The sequence below is a fragment of the Kogia breviceps genome, chromosome 3, assembly GCF_026419965.1.
Source record: "Kogia breviceps isolate mKogBre1 chromosome 3, mKogBre1 haplotype 1, whole genome shotgun sequence".
NCBI classification, from domain to species: domain Eukaryota; kingdom Metazoa; phylum Chordata; class Mammalia; order Artiodactyla; family Physeteridae; genus Kogia; species Kogia breviceps.
Genome location: NC_081312.1, coordinates 67629234 through 67654970, shown reverse-complemented (window position 1 = coordinate 67654970; position 25737 = coordinate 67629234). Strand labels below are relative to the sequence as shown.

Here is a 25737-nt window from a genome sequence, read left to right as displayed (position 1 = left end):
TGCTCTGAGGGGTGTATAAATATTTACATTGTTATAACTATTTTAAATAGTGATTATTGTAGCCATCATGCTACACATCCCTAATAGGTTACATTCTAATTAAACCTACTATTTACCACTTCATAGTGGCAAGACCCTTAAAACAGTACAATTCCATATACCCTCTCATATGCTTTATGTTGCTGTTTTTATATATTCTAATTCTATATATGTTAAAACCCACAATGCCTTCCATTTCCTTGTCTTCATCATGAGCTTTCTCTTACATAAATTAAGAATTAAAGTATAGCCTATACCTGTGTCCACGTTACCATTTATGATGCTCAATATCATTTTGTAAATCTGTTCACCTCCAGCATCAGTGCCTTCAGAGCAGAAAGATTTCCTTTTCCTTTCACCACCAAAAGAACTGTCACTAATAAATTATCTCAATGTCTATCCATCTTAAAATATCTGAATTTTCTCAGATTTTTCAAACATATTGGACAAAGTTTTTTATTTTATAAAATGGTAATAAACTCTTATAAAAACTACAAAAAAAAAATCTCTCCTCCTGAATTACCTTCTTCAATCTTTGTGTAAACTATTGATGCTCAGAAGTGATCTGCTGAGTTGATTCTCTCACCAGTTTTATGTTATGGACTTTACTTGTCCTTAAAATTCTTGAATCAGTTACATTCTTCTTGAAATTTGGCAGATTTTACACTTGAATTTTCCCATGTTTTATCTTGATACAGTTAAAAAGAAATGTGTGTGACAGGCCAGCATTTTTATAAATTGTTTCAGGGCTGTTTTCTGGACTTTTTCCAAGCAAGGTAAGAACAGGAACTGGTGTGATTTTTTTATATTTAAAGGTGCTGAGTTATCCTTAAATATAAGGGACCACAGACTTAAAATTTTTGATATACAAATGCTTTAATTTCAAAACTTGTTAAACTATAGTAGGCAAGAAATTACAGTATATCTTGGAAGTCCAATAAAGAGACAGTTACAAAAACAAAGGGTGTTTCACAATGGTAAATGATGCCAACAAATCAATGAGGCTAAGGCTGACAACATATATCCTGGCGATTGAAAGCTCATCCTGACCCTAGTTATGCTTATGTCCTCCACACTCTTCCCTACCCTGATTTTATTCTTTACACCCTTCTGATGCTGGTACAATATTAATCCATCCATCAAGTATATGGTAGTTACCAACTACGTATCTGGATCCTTGGTGACAAGCACTTGCTCTGGCACTAGTAAGTAGTATCAGATGGAAAAGGTGATGCCAGAAGAGGGAGCAGGGATGGGTCTGCTGGAGAAACACCTTAGTTTGTGCCCATTTGAATTTATCTGAATACACAAAATTTTATTCACTATTGCTTTTCTAATAAAGATTCAATATACCAAGTATATATGTGCACTACCTAGAAATGTCACTTATGGATATATTTATATACATACTATGTATGCTTGTCATAGGTAAAGCTCTTTTATTGACTCAAGAAACCATAAAGTCTGTATTTACCTCTGCACTCTTCATAGCTTTAAGAATATTCCCCACTGTATCAGTAAAGGTGTTACCCAGTATTCTACCCAACTTCTTATACAAGGAACCCAAACACACCACAGCGGCGCTGGAACGACATTTAAATTAGAAATTAGTCATGAATGAAAAAACAGGAATAAAAGGATCTTAGCACATGTAAAGATGACTACTTAATTTTACTTTTAAAGGATAAAATTTCCCAGAATCTATTCCACTGTTAAATCCTAAGGAATGACACTTAGTGAGTATCAAATAATTACATTTTCAATACAAAAATTTTAAAAAGATATATCTTCAAATAATCTAAATCTCAGCCCAAAGATTCCATCCCCTCAAATTTTTTACAAAACAATTTTTAATAGAACTGAGCTTCATATAATCAGAGATGGTCTGGTCTTAAAGATAAAAGAGAAAGAACAATGTTCTCATCAAGTCTGAAAACTTTATGGGAAAACACATTCTACTATAAGCTAAAAATTAAATAAACAAAAATTTCTATAACATTAATACTATGCAACCATACGTGGCAAATTGCTTTCTCTAAAAAACAGGTGATAAAATGAACTGAGTCCTACGGAGAATGAAACTAAGTTGTTCTTTTAGGATCTTAGAAGAATATTTTTCTATATATTTACTATTAATTTTCACTACTAAGAACTAATAAACTAAAAGAGCATACAAAACATGAAGAATTTAAAATACTTGTGCCTTAAACACTCAACTGCTAAAATTTTTTTAAAATAAATTTTATTTATTTATTTTTATTTATTTATTTGGCTGCACCGGGTCTTAGTTTTGGCACATGGGATCTTCGTTGCAGTGTGAGGGATCTAGTTCCCTGACCAGGGATCAAACCCAGGCCACCTGCATTGGGAGCACGTAGTCTTAACCACTGGATCACCAGGGAAGTCCCTCAACTGCTAAAATTTTTATCAGACAGTTTTGATCCCCAAATCTAAGCTTCAAATGTCTAAAGCATTTTTTAAAAGAACTGTTTCTCAGTCCATGGGAAAATGTTAGATTTTTCTGAAAGTTAGATTCTTCAAAAAATGAGTAAAACAATTTGTATTCAGTTTCATAATAATTATCAAGTAGTTTGGTTTTTTTATATATATATATATATTTTTTTTTTTTTTGACTGCACTGGGTCTTCATTGCTGCACGTGGGCTTTCTCTAGTTGCGGCGAGCAGGGGCTATCCTGTTTGCAGTCCGCAAGCTTCTCATTGAGGTGGCTTCTCTTGTTGTAGAGCACGGGCTCTAGGCATGCAGGCTTCAGGAGTTGTGGTGTGTGGGCTCAGTAGTTGTGGTGCATGGGCTTAGTTGCTCTGCGGCATGTGGGATCTTCCAGGACCGGGGACTGAACTCAGGTCCCCTGCACTGGAAGATGGATCTTTAACCACTGCATCACCAGGGAAGTCCAGGGGTTCTTTTTTTTAAAGACTTATTTTACTGAAGTACAGATGATGAACAATGTTGTGTTAATTTCTACTGTACAGCAAAGTTTGGGTTCTATAAAAATGATACAACAAAGAACTCTTTTATGTTCAGTTTTAACAGTTAACTTACAGTTTAGTGGGAAGATAACTTGGAGAATCATCTTTGCTTCGAATAAGATCATTACATTTATCGATTGTCTCATAAACAGAGAATGTGTCTCCAATACTATAAAGAATGGCTAGATTCTTAGCAAGGAGTTTGCGAGTAGGAGGCCCTGGGGAGCTGTTCAACAAAGATAGGAGCTGTTCCACAAGAGTTTTCTGTTTCTCCCTTACATCACTCTAGAAAGGAAGGTAACAAAGATAATTCAAGTCAACATAATTACACATAATCCTCTAATATGATTTTTCTTTCATATAATTAAGAACTAACTAAAAGCCTCTAGAAAAATGCAAAATTATTTTGATTAAATAGTACAAATAAGTTGGTGGCATGGCTATTACACCTCATGAACAGGTAGTTTGTTGCCCTGCTGATATCTCCAAAAAATAAAATTCTGGACCACAATATTCTGGAGTCTTTGTGAACAAAGACAAGGGTTCTATTTTTTCTATGTCCTTCTTCTTAGGTTTGAAAGGTAGAGCAAATTTATATCTTAACTAGAGCTTCTTAGTTCTTAAGTCTCTGCCCAATATATATCTGCATCAATAAGCAGCAACCTAAAACCTACCACCAGAGCTGATCTTGTAATGGTTACCTGTTTTACTCAGATCATTTTCTAAGTTTAGTGCAATTTTCTTTTTGCGAGCTTATGCATCTAAATGCCGATAGATAGTGTGACTCCATTTTACTTGTCTACGCTCTGAAAAAGGAGTACAGAATATCATCACAGTGGTAATGGTATTCAGGTGCTCCCTGAGGCCTAAACTTCCACAATAAAGTATGTTAATTTAGTGTATGGATTTTTGTGATTTGTTAAATTCTAAATGTCTCCATGAGTAGTGTCTTTGCACCACTTTTGCATTACATAGGGTGCTGTCATTCTGCAGAATATCCTTATTTTTAGGAGATGTATGCAAAAGTATTAGAAGTAAAGTAGCAACTCACATGGCTCTGTAAATCAGTTAAACATGGCAAAATGTTAACAACTGCTGAATGTGAATAAAGGGTATGAGTGATTAGTCTTCACTTTCTGGTAGCCATTTCATAAACTTTTAAAAGGGAATATGTTTACTCAAAGACTCCTCAATTCTTACTCCCCTTAAAGAGTTCACACTTTTTTAAAAAGTGAAACTCCCATCACATTATTTAGTGCTATACTGCACCAGGATGTCATGCATGTGGAGTGACACAAGGTACAGAAGACAATGATAATGAAATCTAACACAATGTACTCTGTAGTTAGTTTTTAATATATTTGAAAGTAATACTACAAATACTGGCTAATTTCTTCCTGCTCTTTTGAACAGAAGAAACCTCCTATTTCAATATAAAGTCTTAATAAGGTCTAACCTTCGAAAGCTAATTTAGGTTAAACTGGACAGAACTAGAAAATCAAATCAAAGGAATTTAAACATTATCTGGCACATTAAAAAAAAACTCAAAAAACAGTTTTTGCAATTTACTCACCCTGCTGGTTGCTAGCAAGAGCTTCTCCAAATATCTCAACCAATCAAAAATAAACTCTGCCTTCTGAACTTCACCCAGTTGATTGTATGCTTCTTCATTCAGCAGTAAGCTATGAGCTAATTCCATTCCTTGCAGAAAATTCTCCTAGCTGGTCACAATTCTTCTCATTAAACTTCAGTCAATATACCTAAAGAAAAAAACCTATAATAGAGGAAAATAATATTTTAAAAGGAGGGTGAAGGAACACAATCATAATACCGGAAATCTTCCGCAGAAAAGCACAAAGCATAAATAAATGGAGACATCTTTTGTAACAGCTCTAGGGTGCAACTGGGAAAATCCCAATAGTAAACCCTAGTTAACACTGACACAAAACCCCTTTTTTAGAGCAGACAGGAAAACAGAGTAGGATTATTGACATTCACATGCAAAAAGTTGCTAAACAGAAGAGACGTTCCATTAAAATTTTGAAAATTTTAAGGTTAGACTACTCAAGATTTTCAGTTTTCTCTGTAGCATAAGCACCTTTTTACTAAAATGGGTCATGGGTACATATTAACAAATGACCAAATATCCAGACCTCCTGCTGAAATTCTATAGTAAAGCTTGATGTCTCCCTGGATCTTTACCTCCATAAATAACCTGTCATTTACCTGGAGATTCAAGCCAGGAGCAGAGGGACTTACTCCCATTAAAATCTGTTCTCCTGGGCTTCCCTAGTGGTGCAGTGGTTGAGAGTCCGCCTGCCGATGCAGGGGACACAGGTTCGTGCCCCGGTCCGGGAAGATCCCACATGCCGCGGAGGGGCTAGGCCCGTGAGCCATGGCCGCTGAGCCTGCACGTCCAAGAGCCTGTGCTCCGCAACGGGAGAGGCCACAACAGTAAGAGGGCCGCGTACAGCAAAAAAAAAAAAAAAAAAAAGAAAAATCTGTCCTCCCAAGCTAACAAAGACACTGCCTGAGGCTAGGAGTTTGGGGAAAGAGTCCCATCCCAACCAGTACAGATAGTCTCCTTATCTCTGGGAGCCTTGTTGTGAAAGCAAACTCATGTTTCTGAAGGCACTTGGATGGATGTTGTCCAGGGATTATAGCAATAAAGATCATGTCTGCTCTGACCCAGATCCAATGTAGCCTTTACTTCTGTTGCAGGAAATAATCAACATAAGACAGAGGAGGTTTTGTTTTGTTTCAGATTCATGATCATCTCCTGGGTACACTCTAGTTCCTGTGTTGCTTATATACAACACATAAGCATATGTGCACAATACATACACGCTCATACACAAATCTATAAGATGGCATTTGTGGTTATGGAATTTTTTATTTCTAGGTGCATCCTCAAGTATATGGCAGTAAAACAGCATGATGTTTGTAACTCATTTTCAAATGGTTAAGTACATCAATCAATTAGCCATAAAATATGGCAAAATGTTAACAGTTGGATGTTGGTAGTGGGTATGTGAGGAATCATTTTACTGTTCTTCAGTTTTTCTGTATTTTTTAAAAGATCACAATAAAAAGTTGGAAAAATTATTTAAGAAGAGAAATTTTTTAAAAAACATAAGCTGGCTTTAAAAAAATTCATTACTACTACTTACAGGAGTAACAGCTATCATCAAGAACATTAAAATAACAGAGACAGCACCTTATACATATAAGATGGATACTCTTATTCACTGATGTATCAAAAATAAATTTGATACCTTATAAATAAAACTCCAAGCTAAACAGAAACAGGTAATTGGAACTGCACAGAAATACAGACAGAATGCTACAGGTAATTAAACTAAACCATATAAAATACATAGCTCATATTCCCCTAAATAAATCTCAATCTTTTGTAGAGAAGCCAGCAAGATGTATTAGAAAATCAGATTGGAGAGACATGGGAAGGCTCTTCTTTCCTTCATTCTTTTCTCCAAGAAAGTTTATGGGTATAAAATTACCTAGAGTATCACATCATCATTATTGTTAAATAACTAAAAGAGCCCCTTTAAAAGACAGTAGTTGCAAACTGGTACACTGTTGGCTAAATTTGGCCTGCAATGTACGTACTAGGGAAAAAAATTAGTTACTAACATTTAAACACAAGATTTTACACAAAAATCTGGGTCCATATCCCATACAGCAATGAATGACGGAATCTAAGAGGGGCAGGGACTCTCCATCAGGCACAGTCGCCAGCTGGACTGCCTCATTCATTTACATTATTTGCCAACTTCTATGGGTATTCAAGTTTTCAACCCCTACTCTTTACCTTACTTTCGTCCTCTGGCTTGGGTTAATATCCTATATTCTCACTATGATGCTGCCCCAGAGGCCAAAAGACAGCTTTGATCACCACTGTCTTCTCAAACCTATGTGCTGCTTTTAGCCATCTGGGTTGTCCCTCCCTAATTAGTCCTGCCCTCACGCCCAGTGCCACCCATGACCTGGCACCAACTGCCCTCAAAAGAAAACAGAAGTGCACATTAGATTATTTTCATAAACGTCAATTTTGAGAAACAAGAATATAAACAACCACGCTAACAAATTTATTTTTATAAAGATAAAGTGAATTTTAGCTTGTTTAAAAAACCCTCCTTTCCTTTCTTAAATTATCTTAAATTAAATTATCGAAGTGACCAAAATACATACAATTAAGGATAAAGTTAATAAATGTTACAGAAATAATTTCCAGAAGAAAGCTACTAAGTATACCGAAGGTGAAAAGCAAGTTTGCACTCAGTATGTACGATTCTGAGAGGGAAAAAAAAAACCTGAGTATCATAGAGAAAACTTCTTATAACTACCAGGGCAACTCAAAATCTCAAGAATCAAATTACCCTTTTTAGAGGTCATTAGGACTGCTCAAGAGACATTTTTTTTCCTTAGGCAGCAGCAATATTGTGGTGTAAAATGATCTATCAAGAAGCAAAATAGCTAACACAATGCAATAATAAATAATTCAGTAAAAGGTTGAGATCATAAGCAGGGCATAAAGTTATCTACAATGCCCTCAATACATTCCTCATATAAATCACTCCTAAAAGAAGCAGACAATTCACACTGGTAATCCCACATCTAACCCCCAAATCTAAAATGCACCTGTGATCTCCACATACCTATCATCAATGAGACAAGCAAATGCATTTTGCAAATAACAGATGCTCCTGCTCTAACCTATAGTTTCACTTTAGGATGATGAATATAAACGTAGTCAATCTACTGTTATGTTTTAATCTGACCACAATCCTATGGCTATATATACCTGAAGGATGCTTATTTTTCTAGTTTTTCTCTTATTTTCCATTTTTATGTTTGTTGAGATTACAAAGTGGTTAGTTTATAAAAAGTGAACATATATATATCAATATATTTTTCAAGGTACAGTTATGCTACTTGAAAAAAAGATTCCATCAAACTGTTGTGTGCCAACTGTAGTGCCAGCCATTATTTTTGACAGAAACTAATTATTTATTGATCACTTATTATAGTCCAGGCACTACTCCAAGCGCTTTACATTTTCTTGAATAATTAATTCGCAAAACTGTCCTTGGGTAGCTATTTTTATTAGCACTATTTTAAGATGAGGACATTGAGGCACAGAGAAGTTGAGTAGCTTTCCTAAGGTCACACAAAACCTGGTCATATACTTCAGCAATCTGACTCTAGATATATGTGCTTTAACCACTAGATACTATGCTGCCACCCTTTTATCCAATCAAGCTTGTCAAAAACCCTGAAGCCAGGCATTTTATTTATTCATTCATTCATTTTTATTGAAATATAGTTGATGTGCAATATTATGTTAGTTTCAAGTGTACTACATGATTTGACATTTGCAAACATGAAATAATCACCATATCTATATAGGGTTTACAGAACTATTTTGGGAACATATGCTTAAGTTTATGCAGGGGGGAATAAGTCTCCCTAATCTTTTTGGTCATTTTAGTTTTTTAAAATGATTATATCATTTTGAAGAGAGAAAAGAGAAAAAAATTCACAATCAAAGAAAACGTCAAACACAAAATAAGATAGGTTTGTAGAACTGGTTTGTTGTTTTTTTCTTTCCAGAGCATTAAAAGAGCAATTTACAAAATGAATAAGCCACTCAGCAGTAAATGGAACTAATTCCAGAATGTATCAAGCAGTTAAAGTTTCGGAATCTGTCTCATACTTAAATTTAAATTACTTTTCTTTGACTCTCAACTCACGTCTCTAAAAGACATCACAACAGCTTCAACTTAGCCTCCAGTCTTTAGCTTCTCAGTTTTGTTCAAAAAGCATACAGTAAAACAAACAAAAAACCTCTCAAGAATCTCCCATACTTCAGGTACATACATAAATCTTTTTTAAATTTATACCTTTCAATAAACAAAACAAAACAAAAACCCAAAACAGTAATTAACTTGTTGGGGAAGAAGGAAACTTTCCTCTACCCTTTTAGGTTTTTCTGGATGGCCGAAGATTAAATTGACATGAGACAGATAAACAGGAGAAAAATTTAATTCTGGACATACAGGAACCCCATACACAAGAGGGTCAAAGACCCCAGATACATGAAATGTTGAAAGAAAGAAAGGTAAAATAAGGCATTATGCCATTCTAAGCTAAGGAATGGGACAGTGGCCTGGGGCTTCGAAGGGCAGGAAGAGTCATTCACAGGACGATTAAGAGTAGATGTTTGGTAACTAGATGTTTGCTCTGACATAGAGATGGGTCTACTTAGATAAAAATTACCTCCAGTAATAACTCTTTTCTGGGAAAAATCCCAAATTTAAATTATTCGAAGTAGTTATGGGAGGGGCAATATCTTCTCTTGAACCCACAGCATCTCGACTGCCTTTAGTTCAAAAGAATCCTCATGCAAAAGTGACACACTTTGGACAGCTTGTTCTGAATCCCAAGATTTAATCTAGAAAGAAGATGGATAATTCTTTACTGACCTATTATTCCCTATGACCTGTGATTCAGGCTTTGCAAAATTATAGGTTACAAAATAGGAACTCACAAGTTACACAGAGCATTAGGTCATAATTAAGATGTTGCCTAAGGAAGGCTACCCTTGGTAGAAAGAAAATGAGGTCTTTCTGTTACTGTAATTTAAATATCCCTAGGCACAGTCTTAAAGTTGGTTTGCTGACACACTGTATTTCACTGGTTGTAGGGTAAAATGAATATTGAAGCAAATCACTTATAATTCTAGAGTTAATAGTTTCATCTTAATGATTTTAAAATCCTGTCTGCATTCCATTTTTGAATGTGAAATACCTTGCTTCTTCCTACAATAAACTATTTCAAAATTCACCTTAAAAAATGCCTTCCTTCAGGAAGCCTCTCATGATTACACTGTCTTCTCTTGGTATAGCACTTTTTCCATTATTATAGTTATGCTTCATAAAATGTTTGGCTTCTCTAGCCATCATTTAAATTGTGAGATGCTCCTGTTATTTTTCCAAATCATGATTCAAAAATGTTAACAATGATTATTAGAGTACTAGCATTATGGGTAATGCTATCTTCTCTAGTCTCCAAATTTTTAATGATTTAAAAATTTTTTAAATGAAACCCTTAGAAACCAATAAATAAACTAAACTTCCGTTAGATTCCTAACTTTTATAATCCATAATACCATTTGTTAGCATCATCTTGGTAACATCACAAGTGGGAAGGACAAATGTACTGCCTGCTATAGTTCAAGGCAATGCCTTTCACTGTCCAAACAGATTCCCAAATCACAAATTGACAACAGTAGCTATTACTCACTGAGGCAGGAACTTTTAGGTGCTTAATTTAGGTGCTAATCATCACAAGGAAGAAAGCAAGGAAGGCATTACTCGTCCCCATTTTATGGAAGAAAAAACTTACATGACAATAAACAGTAGAGCTGAAAATAAACCCAGGTCTCTTTGGCAACAAAGCTCATTCTCCTTCCTCAATGCTAGAAAGCCCTTCCACAGGGGGAAAAAAGGAAAAACAGCATTTTTGACATTAAGATGTAAGAGACAAAAAGTGTGGAATAAACAGGGCGGTGGGGGGGAGGCATTACTTTATATTTGGGCTCATTCTCTCCCTATTTCCCCCTATACCTTTTTTTTTTTAAACATCTTTATTGGAGTATAATTGCTTTGTTGCTTTGCAATGGTGTGCTAGTTTCTGCTTTATAACAAAGTGAATCAGTTATACATATACACATGTTCCCATATCTCTTCCAGCCTACGTCTCCCTCCCTCCCACCCTCCCTATCCTACCCCTCTAGTTGGTCACAAACCACCTAGCTGATCTCCCTGTGCTCCGCCGCTGCTTCCCACTAGCTATCCACTTTATGCTTGGTAGTGTATATATGTCCATGCCACTCTCTCACCTCGTCACAGCCTACCCCTCCCCCTCCCCATATCCTCAAGTCCATGCTCTAGTAGGTCTGTGTCTTTACTCCCATCTTACCCCTAGGTTCTTCAGGACCTTTTCTTTGTTTGTTTTAGATTCCATATATATGTGTTAGCATACAGTATTTGTTTTTCTCTTTCTGACTTACTTCACTCTGTATGACAGACTCTAGGTCCATCCACCTCACTACAAATAACTCAATTTCGTTTCTTTTTATGGCTGAGTAATAGTCCATTGTGTATATGTGCCACATCTTTACCCATTCATCTGTCAATGGATACTTAGGTTGCTTCCATGTCCTGGCTATTGTTAAGAGAGCTGCAATGAAATTGTGGTACATGACTTGTTTTGAATTATGGTTTTCTCAGGGTATATGCCCAGTAGTAGTATTGCTGGGTCATATGGTAGTTCTATTTTTAGTTTTTTAAGGAATCTCCATACTGTTCTCCATAGTGCCTATATCAATTTACAGTCCCACCAACAGTGCAGGAGGGTTCCCTTTTCTCCACACCCTCTCCAGCATTTGTTTCTAGATTTTTTGATGATGGCCTCTGGCTGCTTTTAAAAAATACTGAAGTTGAGCCTAAACCAACTTAATCGGAATCTCTGGAGGCTGGGGTGCTGTGACAAATGGATTTTTCATTTAATCCTCACATCACCATTATAAAATGGGGACCAGGGGTAGGCTGCAGCTCCACTCACCACTGAAGTCATCCCTCTGCTGGCCAGTCACCCCTGATTTTCCAGGAGGAAAATCACACCCAAGTTTTGGAGCAATGGCTTGTAAGAAGCCCACACCCTGTTTCCTTCTGATTTTGAGTTCATTTTGTTGTCCTTGGAAAAGGCTGTTTTTCTTTAACTAAAAAATAACCAAAACACTTTAAAAAACCCAAAAAAACTAGCACTATTAATTTATAAGTAAAGAATGCTGAGACTAGATAATATAGATAATTTTAATAGCTGATTAGTGTCCCCTACTCTCTTATAATTCATCCATTAAATTGGGTAAGAAAAAATTTAACTTGACTATTATTTTTAGAGAAGCCCATAGCAACTGCAACTGCTTTAGAAAATAGCAGGAATAAGACAATGAAATTCAAATCTATGATATTAGTGTTTGACATGAATTTAGTCTTTCTAGTTCTCTGTAATAACCCTAAAAATAAATTAGTTATCCATTAGTTAATACTTTAAAATGTTAAGTGTATAATATTGATTTAAGCTTAGTAAGAATTTTATTTAGCTGAGTGATTCAAAATTATATGTACTTTAACCCTAAATATTATAAATATAAAAATTTCATAGCCAATACTGAGATTTTAGAAAAGCTGATAGATTCTTAGTGACAGTACAAACAGATTCCACTCTTTTGGAAAATATAAAAAAGCCACAGAAATATCAAAACCATTTGTCAAAAGCATCAGCTTTTGAAAATTCATGCCAGAGAAAGAAAAAGGAAAATATCAGAAGCATAAGTGTTGATTACAGCACTATAAAAAGTGAAAACTGAAAATCTGAAAGTCCAACATTAGAGAAATGGTTAACTTAAGTTTGAGATTTTCAGAGTATTAGGCTCTTATTAAAAATTATAATTATGGAAACTATAAGTACATAAATCTTAAAGGTCGAGGGTGTGCCATAGGTAAAGCAGTGTTTCCTAAAGAGTGTTTTATAGAACAATACTGCCAAAGAACGAGGAAATGAGGATACGTGTTGTGTGTGAGGGAGCGGAATCCAAATCCAAATCATTCTGGGAAATGCCAAGTTGGCAGTTTTCCTTCCTACAAAGGGTCCCCACACATGTAATATGGTAATGTGCACTACGTATTGCCAGAAGGGTGTGTGTGGGTATACACACACACACATACAATATATATTGGGTGGGCCAAAAAGTGCCTTCAGTTTTCTAAGTAAAAATAAAAGACACTTCATTTTCACCAAGAACTTCATTGAAAAACGTATCCACCCTTTTGTTCCACTACCTTCTGCCATTTTTCAGGCAACTTCATAATTCCATCTTCTCAAAACTTTTTATGTTTTTGAGAAAAGAACTGTTCCAGGTGCATTTTTTTTTTTTTTTTTTTTTTTTTTTGCAGTACGCAGGCCTCTCATTGTTGTGGCCTCTCCCGTTGCGGAGGACAGGATCCGGACACGCAGGCTCAGCAGCCATGGCTCACGGGCCCAGCCACTCCGTGGCATGTGGGATCTTCCTGGACCGGGGCACGATCCCATGTCCCCTCCATCAGCAGGCGGACTCTCAACCACTGCTCCACCAGGGAAGCCCTAGGTGCATTTTACAGTCTTCCAGGGAACTGAAATTTTTTCCAATAAGAGAATTTTGCAAAGACCAAAATCAATGGAAATCCGAAAATGCAATATCTGGTGAATATGGCAGATGAATCAGAACTTCCCAGCCAAGCTGTACAGTTTTTGCTTGGTCATCAAAGAAACATGCGGTCTTGCGTTATCCTGATGGAAGATGATGCGTTTTCTGTTGACTAATTCCGAATGCTTTCTGTTGAGTGCTGCTTTCAGTTGGTCTAATTGGGAGCAGTACTTGTTAGAATTAATTGTTTAGTTTCACAGAAGGAGCTCATAATAGAGCACTCCCTTCCAATCCCACCATATACACATCACCTTCTTTGGATGAAGACCAGCCATTGGTGTGGTTGGTAGTGGTTCAGTTCGCTTGCGCCACGATCTCTTCTGCTCCACATTGTTGTACAGTATCCACTTTTCATCTCCCATCACAATTGGTTTTAAAAACGGAATGTTTTCATTACATTTCAGTTGAGAATTGCATGTGGAACTATGGTCAAGAAGGTATTTTTGGCTTAAATGATGTGGAACCCAAACATCAAAGTGATTCACATAACCAAGATGGTGCAAATGATTTTCAACACTTGATTTGGATATTTTGAGTATGGCAGCTATCTCCCGCCTCGTATAAGGTTGATGGTTCTCAATCAATGTCTCGATTTGATCACTAGCAACTTCAACTGGTCTACCCAACTGTGGAGCATCATCCAGCAAGAAATGTCCAGCATGAAACTTTGCAAACCACTTTTGACATGTTCGATCAGTCACAGCACCTTCTCCATACACTGCACAAATCTTTTCTTGTGTTTCAGTTGTATTTTTACCTTTCTTGAAATAATAAAGCATAATATGCCAAAAATGTTGCTGTTTTTCCTCCATCTTCAATATTAAAATGGCTACACAAAAATTCACCAATGTTGATGTCTTTTTTTTTTTTTTACTTTTTATTTTTTTAATAGATCTTTATTGGAGTATAATTGCTTCACAATACCATGTTAGTTTCTGTTGTACAACAAAGTGAATCAGCCATATGCACACATACGTCCCCATATCCCCTCCCTCTTCAGCCTCCCTCTGATCCTCTGTATCCTACCCCTCTAGGTCATGGGAAAGCACCCAGCTAATCTCCCTGTTCTATGCTGCTGCTTCCCACTAGCTAACTATTTTACATTTGGTGTTGTATATATGTCGATGCTACTCTCACTTCGCCCCAGCTTCCCCCTCTCACCCCATGTCCTCAAGTCCATTCTCTATGTCTACATCTTTATTCCTGGCCTGCAACTAGGTTCATCAGTACCATTTTTTTAAGAGTCTATATATATGCATTAGCATATGGTATTTGCTTTTCTCTTTCTGACTTACTTCACTCTGTATAACAGACTCTAGGTCCATCCACCTCACTACAAATAACTCAGTTTCATTTCTTTTTATGGCTGAGTAATATTCCATTGTATATATGTGCCACATCTTTATCCATTCATCTGTCAGTGGACATTTAGGTTGCTTCCATGTCCTGGCTATTGTAGTGCTGCAATGAACACTGCGGTACATGACTCTTTTTGAATTACGGTTTTCTCAGGGTATATGCCCAGTAGTGGGATTGCTGGGTCATGTGGTAGTTCTATTTTTAGTTTTTTAAAGACCATCCATACTGTTTTCCATAGTGGTTGGAACAATTTACATTCCTACCAATAGTGCAGGAAGGTTCCCTTTTCACCACACCCTTTCCAGCATTTACTGTTTCTATATTTTTTGATAATGGCCATTTTGACCAGTGTGAGGTGATACCTCATTGTAGTTTTGATTTGCATTTCTCTAATAGTTAGTGATGTTGAGCATCTTTTCATGTGCCTCTTGCCCGTCTGTATGTCTTCCTTGGTGAAATGTCTATTTAGGTCTTCCACCCATTTTTTAACTGGATTGTTTCTTTGATATTGAGCTCCATGAGCTGTTTGTATATTTTGGAAATTAACCCTTTGCTGTTGTTTCATTTGCAAATATTTTCTCCCATTCTGAGGGTTGTCTTTTTGTCTTGTTTATGGTTTCCTTTGCTGTGCAGAAGCTTTTAAGTTTAATTAAGTCTCATTTGTTTTTGTTTTTATTTCCATTACTCTAGGAAGTGGGTCAAAAAAGATCTTGCTGTGGTTTATGTCAGAGTGTTTTTCCTATGTTTTCCTCTAAGAGTTTTATAGCGTTTGGTCTTAATTTAAGTCTTTAATCCATCTGGAGTTTACTTTTGTGTATGGTGTTAGGTAGTGTTCTAATTTCATTCTTTTACATGTAGCTGTCCGTTTTTCCCAGCACCACTTATTGAAGAGGCTGTCTTTTCTCCATTGTATGTTCTTGCCTCCTTTGTCGTAAATTAGGTACCCATGTGTGCGAGGGTTTATCCCTGGGTATTCTATCCTGTACCACTGATCTATATTTCTGTTTCTGTGCCAGTACAATATTGTCTTGATTACTGTAGCTTTTTGGTATAGTCTGAAGTCACAGAGCCTGATTCCTCCAACTCCATTTTTCTTTCTCAAGATTGCTTTGGCTATTTGGGGTCTTTTGTGTTTCCATACGAATTGTAAAATTTTTTGTTCTAATTCTGTGAAGAATGCCATTGGTAGTTTGATGTGGATTGCACTGACTCTGCAGATTGCTTTGGGTAGTAGAGTCATCTTCACAATATTGACTCTTCCAATCCAAGAACATGGTATATTTCTCCATTTATGTCATCTTTGATTCCTTTCATCAGTGTTTTATAGTTTTCTGAGTACAAGTCTTTTGCCTCCTTAGGCAAGTTTACTCCTCGGTATTTTATTCTTTTTGTTGCAATGGTAAATGGGAGTGTTTCCTTAATTTCTATCTTTGATTTTTCGTTGTTGGTGTATAGGAATGCCAGATTTCTGTGCATTAATTTTGCATCCTGCAACCTTATCAAATTCATTGGTTAGTTCTAGTAGTTTTCTGGTGGTATCTTTAGGATTTTCTATGTATAGTATCATGTCATCTGCAAACAGTGACAGTTTTACTTCTTCTTTTCCAATCTGGATTACTGGTTAAGTCTTTTTTTAAATGCATGCAGATATGACAGCTGTCACATATAATCTAACAAAATTGTTTCAAATGAAGTTAAAGACAACTAAGTGCTACTAGAGCCATCTTACAGAAAAAAGTGAACGAACCTTTTGGCCCACCCAATATATATATGGCACTTGATGTTTCTTAACATCTTTTAAGTATGAACCTTTGCCCCACCTTTACCTTTTTCTTTTTTTTCCCAGCTGGGAATCCTGTGAACTCAGTGTTCTATAGTACACAATCTTTAAATACTTATCATTAAAGACTACTTTAAGTCAAAAAATTTAAAATTCCCTTTCGCTTATACTGTGATAGGATTTTTTAAGAAGTAGAAGAATATGTAACAAGTCAATGTCACACTTCTACTTAAAAGTAGCCATTTCTGGGACTTTCCTGGTGGTGCAGTGGTGAAGAATCCACCTGCCAACACGGGGGACACGGGTTTGAGCCCTGGTCCGGGATGATCCCACATGCTGCAGAGCAACTAAGCCCATGCGCCACAACTACTGAGCTTGCGCTCTAGAGCCCATGAGCCAAAACTATTGAAGCCTAGTGTGCCTAGAGCCTAGAGCCCATACTCCGCAACAAGAGAAGCCACTGCAATGAGAAGCCCGTGCACACAACAAAGAGTAGCCCCGCTCACCACAACTAGAGAAAGCCCACACGCAGCAACGAAGACCCAACGCAGCCAAAAATAAATAAATAAAATTTAAAAAAAATAATAAATTTATTTAAAAAGTAGCCATTTCTGGTTAATATTTTGGATCAAATTATCTAACATTCAGAATTCTAAATATAAATAGAATCTTTTCTTTACTACTCCTGGAATATGAGTAAAGGAAAAAATAGTTTTAATTAATCTAGTATATTTAAGATTTATCAGTTCACATAAAAATCTGTGTTATTCATACTTTTAACAAGCTAAAAGTGGCTTGTTGCACCATAAATTTTAAAATTTGATTTTTGGATTCTGAATACAATTCCCATAAAGTAAACTTAATCCATGTTTCTTAAGTCATATGACAAAAGTCTAACTTGCACCATGCCCCAGGCACAGCACTAATACCTTGTTTTACTATATAATGAAAATACATTCAGTGTACCAAGATTCAAACAATATTTCCTGCAAACTTGGTAGAAGTGGCAAGAAAGCTGCTTCTCAGCACTGCATAATACAAGTCAATAGGAAAGGCAGATATGCTCAACCCCAAAAACTGAAGGGGAGCACATCCTATAGGACAGAGAAGCTAGGATAGAATAGGAAAGAAACAGGAGTTATACAGAAATTTATAAGTTGGGGTAAGAAAGGGCCAGAAGTAGGGATGCAGTTTCCTTTGCCTTCCTTTATTGTTTTTCCAAAGTGCTGCAGATTACCATTAGGGAAGAGAAGAATGGCAGAAGCTGGATTCGATGAAGGAGATTGCCAATAGGGGCCCCATTTGATGTCCAGCCCTGGGAATTCTCCTTGCAGATTACAAAAGAGAAAACCTTGAAGGGTAAAAGGAAGTATGGGTGGAGGGGGAGGGGAACTGAGCAGCAGGAACCAACTCTAATAAGGCAATGATAGGAAAAGGAACTAACATTTCTTGAGGACTTACTTACTAGAAACTTTTAATTCACTATCTCATTTAATCTTCATAACACTGAAACTCAGATATTATCAACCTCATTTTACAGATGAAGATAATGAGTTAAGCAATTTGTCCAAGATGAAGATGCTATTTAAGTGGAAGAAAGGTTAACGCCTACATCTGTCTAGTTTCAATGTCCATGTTCCTTCAACTACTTTCTACATTCTCTTCATTATAGTCTCTAATCACTGCTATTACTGACAGTTACTGGCATGCCCACTGAAGCATCTAATCTTTATAACTTTGTTCTTTCTTATCACTTCACTCTCCTCTTAGGTCTCCAATACTTTTAGGCTTTTTGATAAAGTGTGAGGTCTACTAGAGACATCAACTTCCAGAGGGCCCTTTCCATCTAGACAGTAAATCAATAAGTACTAACAGTGTTAGGTTAGTCTTTGGCTATTCTTGACAATTTTTATCACTCTTCATTCCACAAACCAACTCTTCCACCTCCCCCCAGGAAGAAAGATTTCACTCTGGACACTTTGGAATTCCAGAAGGCAAATTTTAAAAGAGAAATTTTACTCTAATATCTCCTACCACACTCAATTTGAAAGTCACTATCTAAGCAATCTCACTACTTGGTGCCTAATTAAGAATCCAGAATAAGAAGTACAATAAAAAACAAAAAAAGTTAAAAAAAAAAAAAAGAAGATATACAGCATTTAATTGTTTCAAAGATCATGAACTTTACTGACATAAGTTTCTTGTCTCTCAAGGCCAGTTTATTCTTAGTTTAGTTTACAGTTTAGACATGACTAATAATCCAGTTATCTAGATTCTAGTTAGGGTGGAGTAGAGCACAATATTAAAAGTGAAGAAGCAAACTCATTGAGAGCAGGAAGAAGTTAGAGCAGGCAGGTAACACTGATGGAAGTGACCAAAATACTATTTAATACAGATATTTTAAAAAGCAGGCAATATGGGAATACTTAGTTCAAGAGCGAAGTGCACAAGATGGCATTATTCCCCCAGCTCATCAGAGGCCAGGAATCCTTGCTCAATTTTCCAGAATATCACTGTATTTGCTGCTCATGAAATCTGCCAGCTAGGACTTCCTAGTTAGCCATTAGAGTCCACCTGCCATAGAATCCCCTCCTTTTTCCCCTTCTAACTATTCATGGCTCTTGCACGCTGGTTAGCATTCACAGATTCACTCTTAATGCACACTATGGTCTGACATCTTGGCTTTTCCTCATGGTTCCCACTTCTAATTTACAACATATCTTATGAAATGCCTAGTCTATAATTTAGCTACAGTTCTGACTCTCTTGGAGCCCTACCTGAGGGTTCTTGTTTTTCAGCAGGCACTGCTTCCTACTCCCTGCCAGATGCCTAAGTAGGCTCTTAATGTTGCAAGTGCAGCTCCCTGGAACAACTCCATTATTCCTCTGCTTTCTGGCTGCCACCATCATAGCCCACCCAAGTAATACACTGAACATACCATCTATTACCTCTAACCCCTAGTTGCTCTGGGGCAGCACTCCATAATCAAACTCACTGATATTTCTGCAGCAAAAGATAAACATTCACATAAAGGTGGGATAAATAATGACTATAAATAGCTTCATATCAGCTCTGGTGATGTTTTGCTGCCAAATGAGTTTAAAAAAAAGCTTTCTGGACTCTGTAAGTTTAAGGGATTTTGTACCTGTATATACTTTTCTTTTTTTTTTTGCTTTGCAGATTTCCTCCCAAAATATCTTTAAAAATTTTTTGTGCACTTCATTGGGTAATTTCAATTTTCTGATAATTTTACTTACATAAAAAAATGTATTGAACAAGTGAGGTATTATTTTGAATATATATACAAAAACATGCATATATTCAACATACAGAAATCTACAAGCACAAGAGAAAAGGATATAGACAGATGCTGTTGTATATCCATAGAGAAGCATAATCTAGAAAATAAGTACAAAGAAGTACATATAAAAAATATTTTAGTGAAGTTAGAACCATACCACGGTTTTAAGATTAGCAAAAGTATATACTCTGCTTTAAATATCACCTCATACAAGTTTTCCTTCTTTCCTGTCACATAATTAGCTCTAATTTCGTAGGCAGGTAACACTAACATAATACTTTAATATGGCTATATTATGCATCTTTTCTAGAAATAATTATATTTTAAGTTGTTACTACTAAAAGAAAATCCCTAACATGATTCAGGATACATGCTCCAGTTTCAATCTGTTCGGTTTCTGTTCAGAGGATTCCAATTTCCAATTTGGGTCTTACTATATATATATACGTTTGACTTCATTCTCACAGTTACACTGTCAATAATTTTCTGTCTGATCTTTTAATCAATGTCACTAGATTCATGGTAAAAAAAAAAAAAAAAAACCCTGAGTAAAAATAACTTACTGTTACTTGTGAAAAACACAAATATTAAAAAGAGATTTTACTAAATGAAAAGAAATTTCCACATCAGATCTAAATTAAAACTGAAATTATAAAATTGTTAGAAAACACATAAAAATCCTTCCCTTTCTCTAGCCTTCCAGAAGGCTAGAATTGCTGAAATTAAAAATTATTAGGTAAATATAACAGAAAAGGCATGACCTTTTTGCATCATTACACATCTAGAATGTGGAAGCATTTATGGGATTCAGTAGTTCACCTAACATAATGAAAAAGATGAAGAATTAAAACTGAACTCAGGGCTTCCCTGGTGGCGCAGTGGTTAAGAGTCTGCCTGCCGATGCGGGGAACGTGGGCTCGTGCCCCGGTCCAGGAGGATCCTGCATGCCGCGGAGCGGCTGGGCCCGTGAGCCATGGCCGCTGAGCCTGCGCGTCTGGAGCCAGTGCTGTGCAACGGGAGAGGCCACAACAGTGAGACGCCCGCGTAATGCAAAAAAAAAAAAACAAAAAAAAAACCACTGAACTTAACCCACTTCCTCCCACAAAAGATATAGTGATTAAGAGTTTACAGAGTTCCACCACTCTTATTCAACCTAGTTTTGGAAGTTCTAGCCACAGCAATCAGAGAAGAAAAAGAAATAAAAAGAAGAAGTAAAGCTGTCACTGTTTGCAGATGACATGATACTATACATAGAGAATACTAAGGATGCTACCAGAAAACTACTAGAACTAATCAATGAATTCGGTAAAGTAGCAGGATACAAAATTAATGCACAGAAATCTCTGGCATTCTTATACACTAATGATGAAAAATCTGAGAGTGAAATTAAGAAAACACTCCCATTTACCACTGCAACTAAAAGAATAAAATATCTAGGAATAAACCTACCTAAGGAGACAAAACACTTGTATGCAGAAAACTATAAGACACAGATGAAAGAAATTAAAAATGATACAAAGAGGTGGAGAGATATACCATGTTCTTGGATTGGAAGAATCAACATTGTGAAAATGACTCTATTACCCAAAGCAATCTACAGATTCAATGCAATCCCTATCAAATTACCACTGGCATTTTTTACGGAACTAGAACAAAAAATTTCACAATTTGTATGGAAACACAAAAGACCCGGAATAGCCAAAGCAATCTTGAGATCGAAAAATGGAGCTGGAGGAATCAGGCTCCCTGACTTCAGACTATACTACAAGGCCACAGTAATCAAGACAGTATGGTACTGGCACAAAAACAGAAATATAGATCAATGGAACAGGATAGAAAGCCCAGAGATAAACCCACACACATATGGTCACCTTATCTTTGATAAAGGAGGCAAGAATATACAGTGGAGAAAAGACAGCCTCTTCAATAAGTGGTGCAGGGAAAACTGGACAGCTACCTGTAAAAGTATGAAATTAGAACACTCTCTAACACCACACACAAAAATAAATTCAAAATGGGTTAAAGACCTAAATGTAAGGCCAGACACTATCAAACTCTTAGAGGAAAACATAGGCAGAACACTCTATGACATAAATCACAGCAAGATCCTTTTTGACCCATCTCCTAGAGAAATGGAAATAAAAACAAAAATAAACAATTGGGATCTAATGAAACTTAAAAGCTTTTGCACAGCAAAGGATACCATAAACAAGACCAAAAGATAACCCTCAAAATGGGAGAAAATATTTGCAAATGAAGCAACTGACAAAGGATTAATATCCAAAATTTATAAGCAACTCAGGCAGCTCAATAACAAAAAAACAAACAACCCAATCCAAAAATGGGCAGAAGAACTAGACATTTCTCCAAAAAAGATATACAGATTGCCAACAAACACATGAAAGAATGCTCAACATCATTAATCATTAGAGAAATGCAAATCAAAACTACAATGAGATATCATCTCACACCGGTCAGATTGGCCATCATCAAAAACTCTAGAAACAGGGGCTTCCCTGGTGGCGCAGTGGTTGAGAGTCCGCCTGCCGATGCAGGGACACGGGTTCGTGCCCCGGTCCGGGAGGATCCCGCGTGCCGCGGAGCGGCTGGGCCCGTGGGCCATGGCCGCTGAGCCTGTGCGTCCGGAGCCTGTGCTCCACAACGGGAGAGGCCACAGCAGTGAGAGGCCCGCGTACTGCAAAAAAAAAAAAAAAAAAAAAAAAACTCTAGAAACAATAAATGCTGGAGAGGGTGTGGAGAAAAGGGAACCCTCTTGCACTGCTGGTGGGAATGTAAATTGATACAGCCACTATGGAGAACAGTATGGGGGTTCCTTAAAAAACTACAAATAGAGCTACCATATGACCCCACAATCCCACTACTAGGCATATACCCTGAGAAAACCATAATTCAAAAAGAGTCATGTACCAAAATGTTTATTGCAGCTCTATTTACGATAACCAGGACATGGAAGCAACCTAAATGTCCATCAACAGATGAATGGATAAAGAAGATGTGGCACATATATACCATGGAATATTACTCAGCCATAAAAAGAAATGAAACTGAGCTATTTGTAATGAGGTGGATATACCTAGAGTCTGTCATACAGAGTGAAGTAAGTCAGAAGGAGTAAAACAAATACCGTATGCTAAGATATATATATGGAATCTAAGAAAAAAAAATGTCATGAAGAGCCTCGGGGTAGGACAGGAATAAAACACAGACCTACTAGAGCATGGACTTGAAGATATGGGGAGGGGGAAAGGTAAGTGGTGATGATGTGAGAGAGTGGCAGCGACATATACACACTACCAAATGTAAATTAGATAGCTAGTGGGAAGCTTCTGCATAGCACAGGGAGTTCACCTCTGTGCTTTGTGACCACCTAGAGGGGTGGGATAGGGAGGGTGGGAGGGAGGGTGATGCAAGAGGGAAGAGATATGGGAACATATGTATATGTGTAACTGATTCACTTTGTTGTAAAGGAGAAACTAACACACTATTGTAAAACAGTTATACTCAAATAAAGATGTTAAAAAAAAAAAAAAGAGTTTACAGAGTTCTAGTCCAGGGTCAGCAATTTTTCCCTGTGAAGGACCAGAGAGTAAATACTTTAGGCTGTGTGGACCACACAGTCTCTATCACAACTACTCATAAACAATCCATAAACGGCCATAAATAGATGAGTGTGGTTATGTTCCAGTACAACATTATCTATAAAAACTGGCAGCAGGCTAGATTTGACCCACAGCCTGTCAATTGCTGACCCCTAGTGTAATCCAAAGAATTTAACACTACAACTAAACAAAAGATTCAATTAAATGATATAAACAAGTCTCTACTAATTCCTTAGGCCTGTTAATTCATTTCTTAAATGAAGTTTAATAACAGTTTCTGCAGTCTCCTTAAAATGCATAAATGCTTTTATGTGAGAAGACTAAGGTTCCACGAAGACGCTGTTCAAACCCATCAACTATACTATGGATAATTAATGAAACACAAGAGTCAATAAAGCCTTTTTAAAAAAATGCTGATGTCATTAAACAGGTTAATCAGGATTTAGAATAAAAGAATTTTAGAATATGAAGGGACCTAAACAAATCCAGAGTTTAATCTTTTACTTTATTCAAAAGATAATTAAGAAAAGCTCATAAAGGTTATCAATTCTCTCAACTCCTTTTTGAAATAAAGCTGAATGGAAGAAAGGAAGATAGGTGTATTGCTTAAAGACGAAGATTCTTAAATTTTTTCCTTAGAGAACGTATTATTAGAGCAATTTTTAAAAATTTTAAGGTACTTTGGATTATGTATTTTATGTTCTAAAGTCAGATACAATGATAAACAAAAAGAGAAAAGTTAACAAAGATCCGTTAACAGTAGTGGAGGAGCTTAAGCTAAAATTCAGGTCTCCCGTCAGTTTAGGAATCTTCCAATACTATAACTATCTATATAAAATAGCTGTACTTTTTCCAGCTGTCACTATTCTTGTTATAAACCATGCCTACTTACCCATTTCATTAAAGGGGGAAAAAATCTATGGTATTAAAATGTAAGACAAATCTCGGCTTCAATGCTGATCTAAAACCACTTTCTCAAAGACATACTTTCTAAAATGTTTGAAAACGAAACAGGGAAATTCTCCTTTCCCCATCCACCTAATGCCCAGCTCCAAGCACACTTTTTCCTTACACTATAATCTCGCCAGAGTATTTCCTCTGACAAAGTTCTGAACCGTACTTACGGGCCCCTTTTTTCCCTTTTAACGTCTTCTCTAGGCTGTTAAGTTCCTTAAGGGCGTTGAGCCTGCACATAAACGATGCTGAATATTTGCTGAATAAATGACTGCACATAAAAACAGTGTATAACTATAACCTTTAATAAAGGAGTGCAAATCATTTGACACCTATTATCTGACTTGTTACAAAAATCATCTTAACTTGCCGGAGGTATACATTACTGGGACTAGTAAATACCATAAAGCGCTTCATAAAGTTTCCAAAGACTTCATAATCCCTTGAAATGATACTGTGCTGGCAGAAAGTAGGGTAAGAAGAAATGCTTCCTCGTACTAAAGCAAATACTACCCCGGCAAAGGCTTTCCTTGCGAGAAGGCACTATCCATATCCACTCTCCACTGCTCCCGGAAACGCGCCTCCAGGGTTGCGCGCGGGCGTTCGGAGAACCTCTCCCGAAGCTCGGGTTGCTCCCGGCCAACCCACGGCACAGCGGGCGCCGCCAGGGCGGGTCCGGGGAGCGGCGCGCCGGCGAAGCAGGCTCCGACCTCCCGACCTTCCTCGCAAGCCTGGGGGCTCCCGCCGGCGGCCAGAGTCCACGCCTACCTGTTGTGCACAGGAGAAACCAGACTTTCCCGCAGCCCAAGAGGAAGGACGGAGTGCACGGCTACTTTGCCGTCCCCGCGCCGCACTTCAGCCCCTCCTCGCCGGGCTCCGGCCCCTTCGGCCAGATCACCTAATCCCTCGTCCCGTTCCTGCTCCCAGGGTCCCAGCTTCCTCCACCTCTTCGCTGCCGCGACCACCCCGGGGACCCTCAAGCCGCTCAACTTACAGTGCAGGCCCCGGTGTGTGGTTCTTCCCAGCCGGCAGGCAGCACGGACACCGCCCCCTCGCGCCAGGAGCCGCCTCCACTGCGGGGACTCCCGACTGCTCGCCCCCGGCGTCCGCCACGACCACTACTCAGCGACCGTCGCAGCCTCGCCAAGTTATCGGATCCACAGCGCTAGGACTCGAAGGCGGTAGCGACGGCGAGGCAGCGGAGCGGGAGGGGCGCGCGAGGGGCGGGATAGAAAGCTCGGAGCCTGGAGTGCGGCGGGAGCCGGCGATTGGGAACGCGCCCCGCACCGCGCCGAGGCCCCCCCAGCCGGCCGCCGAGCTATCGAGCGCCCACACTGGCAGGCGTGACTGCTCCACTTCCGAAAG

The 25737-nt window shown here is 37.6% G+C and overlaps 1 protein-coding gene across 4 annotated transcripts in view; it reads right to left on the bottom strand.

Annotated features, from left to right (window-relative positions):
- Nucleotides 1-25737, bottom strand: part of HEATR5A (HEAT repeat containing 5A) — a 114842-nt gene extending 89105 nt beyond the window's left edge. For 3 of the 4 annotated variants that reach the window (XM_059057204.2, XM_059057205.2, XM_067028601.1), the window contains exons 1-4: nucleotides 25367-25708; nucleotides 4602-4802; nucleotides 3102-3313; nucleotides 1514-1622 (exon numbers count right to left, since the gene is read on the bottom strand). In XM_059057204.2, coding sequence (XP_058913187.1) covers nucleotides 1514-1622; nucleotides 3102-3313; nucleotides 4602-4727 — 447 coding nt within the window. In that variant the 5' untranslated portion in view covers nucleotides 4728-4802; nucleotides 25367-25708. Of the gene's footprint in view, nucleotides 1-1513; nucleotides 1623-3101; nucleotides 3314-4601; nucleotides 4803-25366 lie in introns of all 4 variants that reach the window. The other variant, XM_059057206.2, reaches the window with a different exon arrangement.